We start from the raw sequence: 17,815 nt of genomic DNA, 5'->3' as shown, positions 1-17,815 counted from the left end.
TCAACCAATTTGCTCATTAACAAAATATTGGTCACTGACTCTTTAAATAACTGGGTGATGAGTTATTTAAAAGTTCATGCAAAAGTTAAGTCATTTAAATGGGTTTAACAGCTTTTTAAAACTGCTAATGTTGCTTGCATTATATTTCTAGTGCAAGTTGCTTATAGTTAAATTAGATTTGCAGTTGTACCATTTTCTTGTTAAAACTTTCAGGATCAGTCGGCACGGTGGCATAGTAGTTAGCACTGTCGCCTTGCACCTCCAGGGCCGAGTTCGATTCCTGCCTCCTGTCTGTGTGCATGGAGCTTGGTGGGTTTCCTCTGGGCACTCCAGTTTCCTCCGCTGAGTCCAAAGACGTGAAGGTTAACTGCTATTCACAAATTACTCGTTTTGTGTGTGTGTGTGTGTCCTGTGATGGATTGACACCTTGTCTCCCTGTAACCCTTTACACAGAATAAAGCGGTATAGAGTATGAATGAGTGAATTTTCAAAATCAGCATTTAGCATTCCTTTACAATATTTAAATAATAAAAGTACAATAATAAAAAGTTCTTTCTCCATGATCATTTATAATGAAACATATCTGTGTCTTTAACGCCACCCGTGTGTGACCTGAAGTACTGCAATGATAGTAATAACAATAATAAAATTATTATAATAATAATAATAAAACGAATTAAGCATGACAAACTGCAGAATAATTGTAATGCCTGTCAGCAAGCCTCTCGTCTTGCCCATGACGTTTCCTCGCAGCTGAGCTCCATTGGTCAATCCACTGTCACTCAATGCGGCGCTGTAGAAATCCAGTCATGTGATTGGCTGGATTGTACATGCATCAGTGCTGCTGCCTGGGAGTGGGCGGTCCGAGTGAAACGATACATTAAAAAAAACGGAGGCTTTTCGCGAGACACAAGAGCAAAGCCGCCTGTGCGGCCAGCGGAGAGAAGAGGAAGGTGGAGGTGGAGAGGTGCAGACTTTTACACCTGTGAAGAAGTCCGAGGCAGGCTTTTAAAGACTCGTTAGGATACAGAATTTATAAGTGAGGCCAAGAACAAGATGCGCACAGAGCAAAGTTGACTTGGTTGTGAAGAAAATGTCGAAGCAAGTCTTCTGTTCTGTTCAGGCGGACGAGCTGACTGAAGGGCTGGTGTGAGCAGGGCTGCGGGGAAAGAAACCAAATCGCTTCGGAGAGAATTAAGTGCGAACATGGCTGACAGAACAGCTCCAAACTGCCATCTGCGGCTGGAGTGGGTTTACGGCTACAGGGGCCACCAGTGCCGCAACAACCTGTACTACACCGCCGCCAAGGAGATCGTCTACTTCGTGGCAGGTGTAGGAGTTGTGTACAACACACGGGAACACAAGCAGAAATTTTACCTGGGTCACAACGACGACATAATCAGGTAAAATTCAACTGGTGAAAAATAATCATTATAATAGTAATGACAACGTGCAAACGAGAGCTTATAAAACTGTGGCCGTTTAAAAATAACGGCCCGCGCGCACCGCGGTCACACAGTGAGCTCGTGCGCTTCTCGCGAGCAGCTTAAATTGGATTTAATTTATTGTTACTTTAACACAACACGCGTGTGAAATGTGCTCGCAACTCTGACCTGCAGAGAGCCCTGCAGCTTGGCTTTTAGCCTCGGTAACCTTCAGGAGTTGCTGGTGCTGGATAGCGACAGTGTCGCGCGCGCACGCACACACACACACACACACACACACGAGGTCAGTGACCGACTCTGCAATGCCTGCTACATAGATTTAATCTGTTTATATTCTATTTATAGATATTATTATTATTATTATTATTACTCTAATGATCATTTGGATTTATTGTGAAATGTGTTCAAGGACATAGATGTCCTATCTATACTGTACTAACCACTAATCAGTGTCACCCTGCTAGAAAAACACAATAATCCAGCTTGATCTGTCTAGAGATCAACTGGCAAAAAACAATCAGGCTGGTCTCACTGGTAGACCAGCAGTCCTTGGCTGCGGGTAAGTGCTGGTGGTTTCTGAATTGCTTTTAATAATGCACCACCATAGACATGGACGAAAGGCAATCAGAAAGGCTCACACGTGTATTGATTAATTTAATTGATTAAGGGATATGGGAGATTGGAGATGGGAGATGATCAGCCAGCATGACCAGTTCAGCAGTTGGTATCTTGTCAGAAAAAGCTTGATACTTCAGTTTGAACTACTGTACTGCTCTTAAATCTTGTGCTACCACTCATTTCTTCAGTCTAGTCCCTGTACCTAAACATTTGTTTGTTTGTTTGTTTTTTTTGGTAAGCAACAGAGTGACCTATGAATCGCTCAAACATTTTGAAGAAAAAAAAACTAACTTTAGGCATGAACCAGTGAGAAACATGTGCAGATGTTGACAAATGATTAGGTTAGTAATTACTATACTGATGATGTATTTTAAGTGATTGAAACTGACAAGCGGGTAAAAGTGGTTGCTGCTGAGGTTGTTGTATAAACAACCAATTTTTAAATTGCACTCTTTATGCACTTTGCAATCTGTCTTATTTGTTCCCATTTATTTAATTTAGTCTGTGTAATATAATTGAATTGCCTGGCTGCCTTGTGTACAGGCAAAGCCATATAGACCATGAGTGAGTGAGGATAACGTGCGATGGCTCAAGATTTTTTACACAGTACTGCCCATTAGGACACAATCTCATAAAAAAGTCAAGTTTGAAATGTTCACAAATCAAGGCCTACATAAATAATTAGAGTTTCTCTAAGGTTTTCTTTGCATTGTTACCTGTTGTATGAACATTGATTACATCATTGTTGAAATAGCAAGCCTTTACAGAGCAGGATGACACAATATCTTTACAGTTGCCTGTTAACTTAAACTTCTGACCCAACATTTTTCCATCTGTTAGTTAAATACTCTTCCAGCTATAAAAACATCTTTGTAACTAACCTCTGCTTAACCCTATGTATTAAATTCTTTTATTATTTTTAGTACATACCATCCACCAGAGTGATCTGAAATATGTGATATAGCGATTGCACGAGCGGGTGGGTGGAGATGTTTCCGCTAGTCAGCTGGCTCAGCTCTTCATTATTAATTAGGTTAGAAAGATACTGACCTTTTTAACTGTGCATATATGAACACACCTTTATCCACACTATTATGTCTGTACGTATATATAACGTGTGCTAGCGTTTTTCTTGCAGCACTTCGAGTGAAAGTGTTAAAGTGAAGTTCACACACGTTTTTTTGAGTCAGTATGTGTTACAGGATTGTGTCGAAATACATGATAAAGAGAGAGAAAGTGAGTAAGACCGTGAAGCTGGGTGATCTAAAACAGAGTTTAGGTTGGAGAGGTGAAAGTATTGAATAGGAAGTGAGAGAGACTGCTTAAAATGATATAGAGACAGAATCAAGTATTACACTCGGCCGCTTACTGATTTGCGTCACATTTCAGAAGTGTGTTTTGCGTGTCACTTCAGCTGCTCCATAAGTGCTCCTACTTCTCTGGTTACCTCAGTAGCCTTGTGGTTGACCCACTGAGATGACTGTCATTCAGTGTGCTTGCATATCAAATGCCTCCATATGGGACCAGCGTCATATTGTTTTTCTACTGCACTTATGTTCTTTGTAAAATGTCTTGGTGGTGAGGGTTCGGGCATCCACACCCCCTGCATCCTCATTTCTAACATCTATGGTGTAGGGCAGAACAATACGAAAAAAGCAGGAGGGGGCAGGACCGTCCCCAGGTTAGAGTCTTGCCCATATGTGGCAGTTGTGCTACATGTTTTTAGCCTGTTGTGAATTTAAGAAGCGGGGCTGTAATATTATGGATTTGTTTCTAGAATGAAACTGACAAAAAAACATCATGAAAGAATTATGTTTTTTTCTTTGGCTTTGCTTTAAGGATAGGTTTCTGCATTTGGAAATGTGACATGACGTTATTCTTACAGAACCAAATACATAATCCATTACAATATTTCAGTCCTGGTGGCAAGCTAACGACTGTGTCGTTACTATAACAACTACTTGTGTGCATATTGGAACAAACAGACAAAGCAGATTTGATCACTTGTTCACAAAAAAACAAGAGAAAATGGAAAATCGATCTGATTTTCGTTGGCTGTGTGAATGATGCCGTGTCACACAGGGTCAGCTTAAATCCTGTGAGTTAAACAATACTGTTCTGTATAAATAACCTGTTCCTTGTATAAATGTACTCTGAGCAGGCAACATGTGCACGATGCAGGTCCGGTGCGTTGGCTGCATGTGGGTGTGTCAGCGTGTTGTGCTTTTGTGCCGGTGTTTGTTTATATGGTCGTTACCCTGGAGTGAAACGCTCCGTGGGCGGTGGATGGTGGGATCAGCAGATGTTGAACATAGCTCATTTTTCAATGACTGGCATGAACAGAGAAAAGGAAGTCAATGAGCCCTTCCTGAGACCACAGAGGGGCTGTTGTTCCTGTCATCTTCACATAATGAATTAGTCTCTCTGCATGGGCATCATGCTGCATGACAAAAAAAAAAAGTGCTCAGCTTTTGCGTAGAAACCTCACTGATGGTTCACACTTTGTTATGCTAAAGAAGGCAAAAAGCAAGGTTGATTCCTTAAAAAGAAGGGTGTAAACTGTAGCTGGTGTACAGAAGTTAAATAATACACAGTGAAACCTCGGATTGCGAGTAACGTGGTTTGCGAGTGTTCCGCAAGACGAGCAAAGATCCACGAGTCCTGAGTATTGTGTATCACATATGCGCTTCTTGTTTTGACGGCAAGCGTCACGTGATCACAACTGAGCCAACGGTTTTTCTCTCTCCTGTGCTGCGGAATTGTGGGTAATCGTCTCCCCTGCTGGGTCTTAGTGCTCATCTCTCATGGTATAATCAACATCCGTGCACGCGTGTACTGTTTACTATAACACTGACCACGTCTGTGTGCGTAAAACATAATTTATTTTGTATCTGTATGCATGTGTGTACAGCGCGCGTGTAAAGCAAAAGCAAGTCTCATTAGAGATGGTAAAGATCCATTTTCCTTTTCTTTATCAGCCTGCTCATTGTGTCTGTGTGCGCGCGTCATTGGACACTGTGCCATACACACACACATATACACACACACACACACAGACCCCTCCTACTTTCGCCTTCACAGACACACAGACACACACACACACTTTTTCTCCCTGCTCTACACAGAAACACTGCTCTGTTGCAATTCTTTTCAAGGGTAAAGGGTTAATTTGTTTTATTTTTACTTTACAGCAGTGATTCCGTTAGTGTGTCACTTAATCAAGTGTCATTAGAGAGATTTCTTGTTTATTTTTCCGATAAAACAGTGTTTCCCTTGTGTGCGCGGGTGTGTGAAAAGAGTGGAGGAAGGGTAACTGTGTAAGACGAGAAGGGGGAAAGGGGAGCTTACTTTAGATTTACACACACACACACACACCGTTACGCCTGCGTGCATAAACAGTAACACTTATCTGTCGGGATTTATTTTTACGTTTTTTAAAGGTAAAGTGCAGGTTAATTTGTTTTATTTTTTAGATTTTGTGTTAATTATTTGTATGTATTTATTTTTTGGGGCTGTGGAACAAATAATTTGAGTTTCCATAATTTTTTATGGTAAAATTCGAGTGTTTTGGAATATGAGCCCACTTCCGGAACGACCTACAGTATGCTCGTAATCCAAGGTTCCACTGTACTGTAGAGTGTACTAGGGATGGGAAAATATGATTTAAATATGACCATATGATTCGATACACAATCCGATGCTTGTGATACACTCATAATATGACACAATTAAAAGTTGAATGTACGACTGAGGAATTCCTGTGCTTTATGCCTCTTTTGTCCCTTTTATAGCACTTTTTTAATTGAATATCTAAAGAACAACCATGTATACAACCGAATGTAAACATTTTCATCTTCTGATAATATTCAATTCGATTCAATTTTATTTATATAGCGCTTTTAACAATGGTCATTGTTTCAAAGCAGCTTCACAAAAATGAAAGAATTTTTTAGAAAAGAAAATATTTTGAAGTGTGTATGTGTGAGACAAATGTGTCTAGATAAGATGAGCAAGCCAAGGGTGATGGCGACGGTGGCAAGGAAAAACTTCCTGCGATGGCAATAGGAAGAAACATTGAGAGGAACCAGACTCAATCAGGGAACCCATTCTCATTTGGGTGATAACAGATAGAAATAACATCATGTGTGTTGTGCAGGTGAAAGTTCAATATTACAGAAGGTATTAAGTTATTTACATGAAGTCCAGTTCAGCACAGGGAGTCAGTAGGTGCAGAGGGCAGATGGGGTCTAGGTCACTGGAAGCACAGGAGCAGCATGTGTAGCTCTAACCATCATAAAGCAGAACCCAGCTGGAGCTGGTCCTTCTCTGGATGCCTCAGAAACCTCGCAGAGTTGGCCTTTGTCTACTGAAGCTGGCACAATCTCCCGATGCCTCGGGATGGGTAGAAAAATACAGAACAGATGGAGAGAATTGGCATAGTTGCCATTCAGGATAGGTGTACTGGAGTATGAGGTTATGGGATGAGTTACGCGTATGCCAGATTAAAGAGATGCGTCTTGAGTCTACTTTTGAATTGGGAAACCGTGTCTGAGCCCCGAACACTGTCTGGAAGGCTAATTCAAAGCTTTGGAGCTAAATACGAAAATGCCCTACCCCCTTTTGTAGATTTTAAAATTCTGGGAATTACCAGAATAAAGGAGTTTAGTGATCCTAAGGAGCATGGTGTATTGTAGCGTATCAGAAGACTGGGTAGGTATGTGGGAGCTAAACCATTTAAAGCCTTGTATGTAAGTAATACTATTTTGTAATTAATTCTAAACCGAACAGGTGGCCAGTGCAGGGATGATAATATAGGTGTTATATGATCATATTTTCTGGATCTAGTGAGAACCCTGGCGGCTGCATTTTGGACTAACTGAAGCTTGTTTATTGAGGATGCAGGACAACCACCTAGTAATGCATTACCATAGTCCAGTCTGAAGGTCTTGAATGCACGAACTAGCTTTTCTGCATCAGATACAGATAGGATGCTCCTAAGTTTGGCAATATTTCTAAGATAGAAAAGGGCTGTTTTTGTGATATTGAAAATATGATTTTCAAAGGATAAGTTACTGTTTAATATTACGCCTAGGTCTTTTACTGTTAAGCTAGTAGTAACAGTACATCCTTCCAAATGCAGGCTGAATTGTGAAAGCTGTTATGGGATGTTTTTTGGGCCGATAAGTAATATATCAGTCTTATCTGAATTTAGTAAAAGAAAGTTATTGGTCATCCAATCTTTCATGTCCTGGACACACTCAGTTAATCCAGACAACTTGGGTATTTCGTCTGGTTTTGTTGAGATATATAATTGGGTATCATCAGCATAACAATGGAAGCTAATCCCATGTCTTCTAATAAACCCAAGGGAAGCATGTATATTGAGAACAGCAGAGGTCCTAAAACTGACCCTTGTGGGACCCCATATTTCACTGGCATTACACCAGACGGTTCTCCATTCAGATCTACAAAATGGTATCGATCAGACAGGTATGATCTAAACCATTTTAATGCCTGCCCCTGAATACCTATATGATTTTGTAGGCGATCTATGAAAATATTATGATCTATAGTGTCGAATGCAGCACTAAGATCAAGTAGGACTAGTATTGAGATGCAGCCTTGGTCTAAAGCTAAAAACAAGTCGTTTGCAATCTTAACTAGTGCAGTTTCTGTACTATGATGGGGCCTGAAACCTGACTGAAATTCTTCGAGAATGTTGTTTTCCTGCAAGAATGTGCATATTTGAGCTAATACTACTTTTTCTAATATTTTTTATATTTTTATTTGACTACAGTGTCATGGTTGATCAGTGGATCCCTCTTTAGCTCTAGAAGGGTTTTTGAATTCCTGCTCTCTCCACTAATACTAACCTTCTCCTTTCTGAAGTGAGAAATGTGCGTGGGTGTGTGGGTGTGTGTGTGTGTGTGTGCGTGCGTATTAGCGTGCACATCTGGATGATGTATTAAAAGAAATGCCTAATCAGGATTAATTTAGTTTATGATTGGCTGGTTTTGTGTCACATGTGTCACACTGTGCCAGTTAGAATGGAACACACACACATATCTGACTACACACACATGGGATTCCAGTAGGATTCAGTGCGGGTAAAGTAGGTGGACATATAAATAAATGTCTGCAGCAGTTTATGGTTTAAAGGTAACCTCTTGAATATGCACCACTTTTAATTTCAACTCTTAACTTTAAAATGTACTCATGGAGAGTTTGTCTAGATGAATCAGGTTTAGTAGGAAAACGTACTGCACTATAAGGTCTGGTGTCAATCTAAAGAGTATGTATGTGTTTTCCCAAACTAGGGATGATCACAGAGTAATGATGTTGTAAGTCTTAAAATAGTGTAAAATGATGAGGTGTGCTGTGTTTGCCATTTTTTAATATAATTTAGGAGTACGTTGACAAAAAAAAACAACTGGCTGCAAAGCTGTTTTAAAAAAAAATCTACATCTGTATGCGCCATCCATTCTTTCATCCATTCAAGATTTAAAGGTGCTTTATTGGCGTGACAATTATATTTGTATTGCCAAAGCTTAAAAGTAAGGAGTAGATAGTAGAAAAAAAGATACAGTCATTAATTTATTCATTCTTTTTCCATACCGCTTATCCTGTACAGGGACACACGCCTTATACACAACTAGTCCAGGAATATTTTAAACGGTTTAGGGGTTTTAGGGTTTTATTAGTATTAGATTGTTATTCTTAGCCTTTATAAGAGCGCAGGTTGTAGTCCAAGTACGAAGCCCGTCCTGCTGCATGTTTGTGTTAGATGAATGTTGATTAATTGGTCCCTGCTGCACAGGCTCCTGATGTTGAATCGCCCTCGGGATCAAATGTCTGTTTGTTTAAGAAGCTCAGCGTATATAGAAAGAAGTAAATGAAGATGGAGCATAAATGAATCAAGTAAAAGATAAAAGACTTGCATCGGACAAATGATTATTTGGCAACCTGCTGGGGTGAACAGTTTTATTTCTTTGTACACTCTTCAGCATAGAACAAGTCACAGGCTGTACCAGTAAAGTGTGAAAACGCTGGGAAATGTGTTAGGGTTGAGAATTCATTTGCATTTGGTTCAGGAAACTTGTGCAGAACATTTTTACTTATGAAACTATTATCTATTATCATGATAAATATTATCATGTTTCTGTGTGAACAGAGAATAAGTTACCACAGAGTAAAATGTGTACAGAGTAAAACACATTTCTGTCTGTTTGCCAGTGTTGGGGGGTGTTACTTTTTAAAGTAACTAATTACATTACAAAATTACTGTCTTCAAAAAGTAATCAGTTACATTACAGCGTTACTTTCTGAAAAAAGTAACTAGTCAGAGTACTTTTCCATTGCAGAAAATGAAAACTCCTTTGTAACAACAGAAATTACAGAGGGGGGTGGGTTATCGGGGGCGGGGCCTGTAGGACGACTTTCACACACACACACACACACACACACACACACACTAACTAAAGGATTGGGAATAACTGCTGTCTGGTTTACGGGTTACATGAATTGTCTAGATAACGGATTACATTTTGGAAAAAATACCTAAGTAACTGAGTACTTAAATGGTGGACCTAACACATTAGATTACATCAAAAAGTAATCCAAGTACTCTAACACCCAACATTGCTGTTTGCCATGTACCTGTTTATTTAGTTCCCAGATCAAGCTCCTTACTCCAGTGTTTGTTTCTGGAAAGTGATCGCCCTATCTTTCGGAGAGGGTTCGATCCCCGGGTGATACTGTTACCTCTCACAGCCGGAGGTCTAGAGAGAGCTGATTGGCCGAGCTCTCTCAAAGGGAAGGGATGAGAGTTACTTTGTGCTCCCAGATTAATCACGGCTCTGCAGCCAATCAGGGGCGTCTGTGAGCACTTTACCTTTTTAACTCAGCATGCTAATCTTCCAAAACCTTTATAAGATTTATCCAAAATTTGTTTTTTGTGCGTTTTTTTTATTTTTATTTTTATGATGATGTGAGAGCATGTGTGTGTTTATTCTGTAAGGGGTAGGGTCACCTGCACATCTCCAACATTACCATGTGATACCATGCTCAAGCGTTCTGCCTCTCATTGTCTCTCTTGCCTCGTCCCCGTAAGCCATGCATGCAATCATTTTAACATAATCCTTAATCTGCATCGCTTCCTGCTGCTAGTGCTCTAATAGCGTCAATAAATTAGCGTGGAAGTGTTTGACAGTGTCTGCGATCGAGGAGAAAATCGGATCGCTTTTAACCTAGACGTGATGAGCATGAAAACATGTGGGTGGGGCTGCTGGAAATGCATCTGCAGCCCATGTGTCAGTGGCTGCCCTGTATTTTACAGAGAAGATGTAAAAGAGAACCGTGGTGAACTTATCAAGGGTGTCGTTATGTCCTTGAGATCACAGCATGACGGAGCAGCAGCCTTCTCAGTGTGCAAGAGTGCGTGACTGCACTCCCGGAGGGAAAACAAATCCTCAGTAGACTTAAACGAAAGTTTATACACTGAATCAAAGTGTGTGTTTTCAGGCATCATACACAACAGCCATATAATTCATGTGATTATGTCAGATTTATTTATGTGAATTTACATACAAATTATGTAAACAGGACGTAGGTGAAAGAAAGTGTGTGTGGGCGTGAGTATACGTAGACCATGTGACCAGGCCGAGGGAGCAGAGTGCATGTGTGTTGATACGATGCAGCCATGCATGTGTGAACCCATTACTGTGAGGTTAATGCTAAGAGACAGCCCTCTCTTTGGTCTATCCCTGCAGAAGGGAATCCTCTCTCTCTCTCTCTCTCTCTCTCTCTCTCTTTTATGTTCTTACTCACTTGCCCCTCCCCCTCTCTGTTTCTCTCTCTCCTTCCTCAATTCTCTTTCTGTCCTACTTGGCTGCTCATTCATGTATCGTCTCAAAGCTGTTTATCTGATCACAGCAGACTTTAACTCCTAACACCATCTACTTAAATATTCATATTCATAATCACAAACACTGAACTCTTCAATCACCCTGTTTTAAGCGGTTGTGCCTGAAAAAGGCTGTAGCAGGCCAGGAGTGGAGGTTAAGGAGCATCCCTGTGTGGGAAGATGAATCCCTGCTTCTGTGTAGGATCGCTGTTTCAAATGTTGCGTTTCATTTCCAGATGTACAGTAGTACTCTCAGTGTGAAGCCTAAAAGGCCATTTTTGTGACGAGTATAATACAGTGAAACCTTGGATTGCGAGTAACACGGTTTGCGAGTGTTCCGATTTTTTATAAAATTTGACTTGGAAAACGAACAAGTCTTGGTTTATGAGTACCGAGTATCATGTATCACGCATGCGCTTTTTTGTTTTGACGCCGAGCGTCACATGATCACAACTGTTTTTTCTCTCTTTTGCACTGTGAAATTGTGGGTAATCGTCTCCCTTGCTGGGTCTTAGTGTGCGTCTTTTACTGGTATAATTAACATCCAGTGCAGGGCAGCATGATGTACATTAATCGTGTTTTTTTACATTATTTCTCATCGTCTGTTCTGCTTTATTCAGTGTACAGGGTCTCGTGGGTGGGTGTCTCTCTGGAGCCTGTCCCCTGAGACTAAGGGCAAGACAGGGTACACCCTGGACAATCCCAAAACCAATGGTGTATTTGTACCCCTGAGAAGAGCTCACTGTACACTACTCAAAATGGAAAGAAAAAAATCACCTGTCTAATCTACTAACCATAAACCTTTGTGAAAGATTATTTTGTGTCTTTGGCTTGTGCTGTTGTTGATGTGTGTGCAGGAAGCGAAGCCAGTATTTTATATTTTTTGCTGAAAGACAAGCTATTCATTATCATTTCATTGTCTATTACTGCTGTATCCTGTATTCAGGGTCGCGGGGGGGCCTGGAGTCGGTCCCAGAAAACTTGGGGTACACCGTCGACAGGGTGACAATCCATCGCAGGGCACACACACATACACACACTCCAGCCAATTTGGGAATACCATTTAGCATCATTTGATGTGTTTTAAGTGATTATACATTTTCTTTTTCTTCACTACAATTTGAAATCATTCTCATTAAAGATTTTAGTTTCCCTAAAACCGTTTCCCTGGATGCTGACCTGAAAAGACGTGTTTACATGTTCACAGCATTTAATCAAACTAAAACTTTTTTTGCATTTTGGATGAAAAGTATTTTTCGAGTTTTCGTTAGGCTTCTCACTTTTTCAGATAAATTTCACCTTCTACCTTATGACTGGTTACAAAAATTTAGTGTCACGTATAAAATGGCGAGCCAATCAGTGCCCCTCTCTCAGCCAGAGACCCAGTGGAGGAAAACAAAAAACACAGGTTGCGGGAGAGATGTTCTCACAGAGTTTACCGATTAGGAACGGAAGCATAATGTCCCTCCTTGTCTCTTATCGTTATTGGGACAGACATACATTGAAAGAGCATATAGTAATCATTCTGACGAGAGATGAATGATCAGATAAAGATTTTACACAGCTAATATTCACTTCAGGTTAACAGGATTAATATCATCCCTTACATTCTGATCGGAAATTAATTTCGATTGGTTAGACTGTTTTGGTCCAGGTGCTTACATGATGCGGTTTTATTCCGATTGAGATATTATTCTGATTGTTAGTGGTACAGTATTGTCCATGCAAATGTACCTATTAAGTCTTCTGTTGCCAGTTCCAGCACATCATTTCAGTTGTCTATTTCCAAACCACTCATACCTTTTGTAATAACGAAGGGGTGTGTCTTGTTTATCCAGCATATACTGTAGGATAATCAGTGCATGATTGGCTAAACAATTGGATCCAAATCATCATTCATGATGCCGAACGTGTTAATGCAGGTTAATGGAATACATCCTGGATAAAACCTAAAGAATATAAAGAGTAATAAAATTTATTATTGAGCTTTGGTTAATAATCCTGCAGAATGAATAAAGCAGGGTTTCTTGTTTGTGTTAAACCTGCGGGATATCTACAGTACATACTGTATATTTACTTAATCTGGTTTTGGTTTTGTGTCCTAAACAAAGCCTAGTACAGTGTTTTAATGCTGTCGGATTGCTAAGCAGCGATTAATAAGCCACTGTAGTGCTTCAGGCTTTAGGCTCTGTACCAAATCTGTTCAGCACTACAATTTTCTGTAAATGATTATGTGTCCCTGTAGTTAAAGTATAGCGCTTGATAGTGGTAATCCCTCAGCAGCAGCAGCAGCAGAGCACTGTACTTTATAATGATACCAAGTCTAAAGGCTTGTACAGTACATACACTATATAAAGTAAGCACTAAGCATTATGACTAGTTTGACTCCCACAACAGGAATACAGGAGATGAGGACATGCTGTGTGATTAAATTAAAACTACAGTGATGACTAAACATGTGGTGTTGATGTAATCGCACAAATGAGAACTTGAGAAATAAACAGGAACACTAAATGATAAATTCACTGTAAGTAGGAGGAACAGGGCTTTAACGATACAGCCTATTGTATTGTATCATCATTAGATATCATCTTCCTCTTTATCATTAGTCGGGAGAGAATCTAGTCTTCATAGTCCACAGGGTATCCCAAAAGTCTCCAAACATAATGGAAATGATCACCAGGTAACTTAATCATTGTTTCGTCTTCTACATCAGTGGGCTGCTGCAGACCATCAGGCTGCAGACCAGTACTGTACCTGGATGTTGATGATTTGGTCCTGGGCCACGAAGAAAGAATAAAAAATATGTATTTTATTGACTATCTTAATCTGCACAGTGTTTTATTTCGAAAAACTTTCACATAATTTCCCATTTGCTTCCGTCTGTATCTCTTTCCCACACTTCTCTCGGTATTGATTTTGATGCCTGATAATGTTACATGCTAACTCTAGATAAAAATTGTTTAAAAAAACAAACGTTGATCTGGTTCAAGAAACTACTGGCTAGAAAATTCACTATGTCCCCAACTATATACCTGCTAAATTATAAAAATACAGTATCACTAGATCTTCCTTCTGAATTGAATTGTTTACTTAATTTCATTACTTATCTGGCAAAGAAATGTATACTTATCTTATGGTCATAATCTCATGTACCAACTTTAAATATGTGTTTGGCACAAGTGGCTAATCTTCTACCGTTGGAAAAACTTACGTACGACTTACAAAACAAATCTGAACTATTTTGGCGGATATGGGCCCCTTTGTGGGATCTACTTCAACAATCATGACTCTTTCTTTCTTTTATGTTTTCTTTTACTGGACTGTTTTCCCCTTTGGTTTTTTCCATGTTCACTCTTATATTAACAGATTATTCTTTGTGTTTAAATGTTTGCTGTGGGTGATGATTGTATATTGATCCGGCTTTGCTTTTTTGTTGTTGTTAAATATCAATATATATATTTTTTTTAAAAACAAGGGAACTTTTTTTAAAAAAAAAGGAAAATACCCAGTTTAAAAGAAAATGCTTAGAGTCATACAGTACCTAAATTACGAGTTCATACCAACAGGAAGCTTGCATGCTCCAAGCCTGCTCTGCATATTAGATGCAACCTTGAAAGTATTTTTCGAGAGAACTTCTAATGTCCTGGATCAAGCTCAAGGCGTAATATTCTGAGATTGCTGCAGCTGAAAACGATGATTTTGTTAACATTCTTACGAGGCAGGGTTGTCTGCAGAGACAGCCACCAAAATGAAATTACAGAGCAGACCGGACAAAAGGAATAAAAGGAACTGGCATCGTCTCTACATGGGACCGTCTCGTTGCAGGGAAACAAGCTCATTATTTATTGTGCACTTTATTATGCTTTTTTACGAGCGCGTGGTAAAGATTAAGTGTGCCTGGATCTTAAGATCTGAAAATATATCATATTAGTAGTAGTAAATTAGTAGCAGTGTTGGACTACTGATCAGAAGGTCACAGGTTCAAACCCCAGCAAATCTACTATTAAGCCCTTGCGCAAGGTCCTTAACTCTCAGATGTATAAAGAGATGAATGTAAGTCGCCCTGGATAAGGTCGTTTGCCAAATGCGGTAAACGTAAATGCCTAAGAGTGTTACTTTCCCCTATATACAGTACTGTACTGAGTCACTCTGTATTACTGCCATTTTGCTCATTGAATAAAAACACTCTGATTGAGGTGACGCCAAAAACCCATAAATAATCAGTAACTCCAATTCAAACACCATGTTGTACAGTATGTAATAAGGAACGCTTTAAAACAGAAGATTTCTTGTTTCAACCCACAAACAGCAAAAAACAGATGGGACCGCTGTCTTCTTTTCCTAAACGAGCTTTGGTAAATATTGTGATCTTTTAAAAGCTCTGACATGGCGCAGCACGATCTGGTAGCAGAAATAGCTAAACGTGACTGTTCCCCCTAAAAAGAATCACAGCGTCTATTTTCAGTTCGGGTAACCGGAGTGCTGACTTGCTGTGTGATATACTGATTTGCAGATAATGCGCTCATTATTGCAGATTGATCCTGTTTTGAAATTAAATGCCTAATACAGATAATTAAGGATTTAATTAAGAACAAAATAAAGCCAGAAAAAACACACAGTACTGTGAAATTGGTAGTGGTGGGTACAGTATGTAACAACTGATTTGATAATGTGACTGTACTGCTGCTGACTCTAACAGCAGTGTGCGCATGTGTGTGTGTGTGTGTGTGTGTGTGTGTAGCCCTGCACCACTCACCCATCCACCCACTTAGGCTTTCCTCCATCCCATTAGCTAATAGAGCAACAGGACAACAGCAAGCATCTGACACATCAATCAATTCACTACTGCACCACAATTCATTAGCTAATAGGATAAAAAAATGTTTTTCACAAAAATTAACTTTTTCACAAAAAAAAATATCCAGCTTGCATTTAGACCTTAGAATTGTTGACCGTGCCAAATCTTCTTTTATATCACAAAATTTCAAGGCTGTTTTTCATATGGAAGTACGTGACTGCACGCCTGAAAGCTGCACGACGCTGCTTCCCTGAAACTACACACTGCGTGGGCTTGAGCTCTGTAGAGAATATAAGAGAATACATAGAAAATAAAACCATAAAACCATAGCATGATATTGAGATACAGCACACTGCTGTTCTACTACTGCTCAAGCAAAAAAAAAAAAAACATACACGCTTTCACTTTTTAACTGAAGGTCAGACTCGTGTAGCGTGTGAGAGCAGTATTCTGTATTCACCATGTTTGATGAGCCTTATTGTGTATTGTGTATCCCTTTTCGTGGTGCATAGTACAGTCATGTGTAAAGGTTAGTGCTTTTAGTTCTACGGTAAAAACACAATAAAAATTATCTGATTGTAGCGGGTCTTAGAATAAGTCAAATAAAACCTCAGACAAACAACGCTATAAAACTGTTTTTCACAGCGCCATCATTTATTTAACAAAAATGAAGCGTAAAAGAGAAAAAAATAAAATAGTAATATCCTTCCAAACAAACAGACTTGTTCAGTCTTCTTCTAAATGATCTGTCTTGGACTTTAACATTTAACCTGCACGTTGAGTCATGTAGTCATGGGTCTTAGATCTTCTGTAGCTGTTGGTTTTTTGTATTCCTTTAGAGCATTGCACAGTATGACCTTGGGGTGAATATGCTGGGACGTCCACTCCTAAAAAAGATTGGCAGCTGGCTTGAATGCTTTTCAACCACTCATCGTCTATACCGAATTTATTCTGCATACACATACACACTACAGGTAATATGGGAACGGCAGTTAGCATGTCTTTGGACTGTGGAAGAAATCCAGACCATTTAGAGGAAACACACCAAGCGAACAGATTCCACATGCAAACAGATCCGAAGCGGGAACCAAATCTGGACACTGGAGGTGTAAGGCCACAGTGGTACACCTCTAAGCCACCATGCTGCCTACTGTAAATGCGTTCCGCTTGTGAATAATTTGCAGCAACAATTCTCTCTCTAAGACCACTGCATACGTATGTCTTTCCCTCTTGGCATTGAGTTAAAACACACGCGAAGGCTCTAGACCAAACTGCAAATCTTTTTGGGGATACTACTACTTCTACTACTACTACTAATAATAATAATAATATTAATAATAATAATATATACACATGTATTCATATGTACATATATACTTATCTGATGTTTTTTTTAATCATTTTTCTACACAAAAAAAGGGGGGCACTAACTTTTAAACATGACTGTATATAACGTTATCCAGCACATTTCATGTTCTAAAATGTGAACTAACTGTAATGTTTAGGCACTTGCAGAGCTGATGTAATTGCACTCCGTCATGATTTGCTTTAATTTAAGAGAGTGTCTCCATTACATTGTGCTGAATCCAGCAAATCTAAGTACATACAGTACACGGGGAGGGGGTGAGCACTTTGATTATATATATATATATATATATATATATATATATATATATATATATATCCCTGTGAGTGGTCTGAATGAGGGCTTTGAAAATCTATGGAAATCTGCACTGTCTGTTAGGCTGATGAGAGCATCCTGACTGTTAATCTCCAACATATAGGGGATGTGTAGGATGGAGCAGGACTTTCATCAGATGTCATTAGCTTTAAATACATCTAATCAGTCAGTCATGATTAAAACCAACAGAAAAGGAACAATCTTATCACTGTAAATGCTTTTAAAATTGTTAGGTTATATTATCACCAGAAATTTTATGTTCTGTACTGATATAGTCTGCGCGTCTGCCGATTTTTTGACTGTGTAAAGCTGCTTTGCGGCAATGAAAATTGCTAAAAGCGCTATACAAATAAATTGAATTGAATTGA

General features: G+C 39.4%; 1 protein-coding gene across 2 annotated transcripts in view; it reads left to right on the top strand.

Annotated features, from left to right (window-relative positions):
* Positions 1 to 965: 965 nt before the first annotated feature.
* eml5 (EMAP like 5) overlaps positions 966 to 17,815 on the top strand; it is a 66,392-nt gene continuing 49,542 nt past the window's right edge. For both annotated transcript variants that reach the window (XM_053510158.1, XM_053510157.1), the window contains exon 1: positions 966 to 1,403. In XM_053510158.1, coding sequence (XP_053366133.1) covers positions 1,207 to 1,403 — 197 coding nt within the window. In that variant the 5' untranslated portion in view covers positions 966 to 1,206. The remainder of the gene's footprint in view (positions 1,404 to 17,815) is intronic.

This window comes from Clarias gariepinus, chromosome 13 (assembly GCF_024256425.1).
Source record: "Clarias gariepinus isolate MV-2021 ecotype Netherlands chromosome 13, CGAR_prim_01v2, whole genome shotgun sequence".
Classification (NCBI taxonomy): Eukaryota; Metazoa; Chordata; class Actinopteri; order Siluriformes; family Clariidae; genus Clarias; species Clarias gariepinus.
Note: the sequence above shows the minus strand (reverse complement) of the source record. Positions and strands in the feature narration are given on the sequence as shown.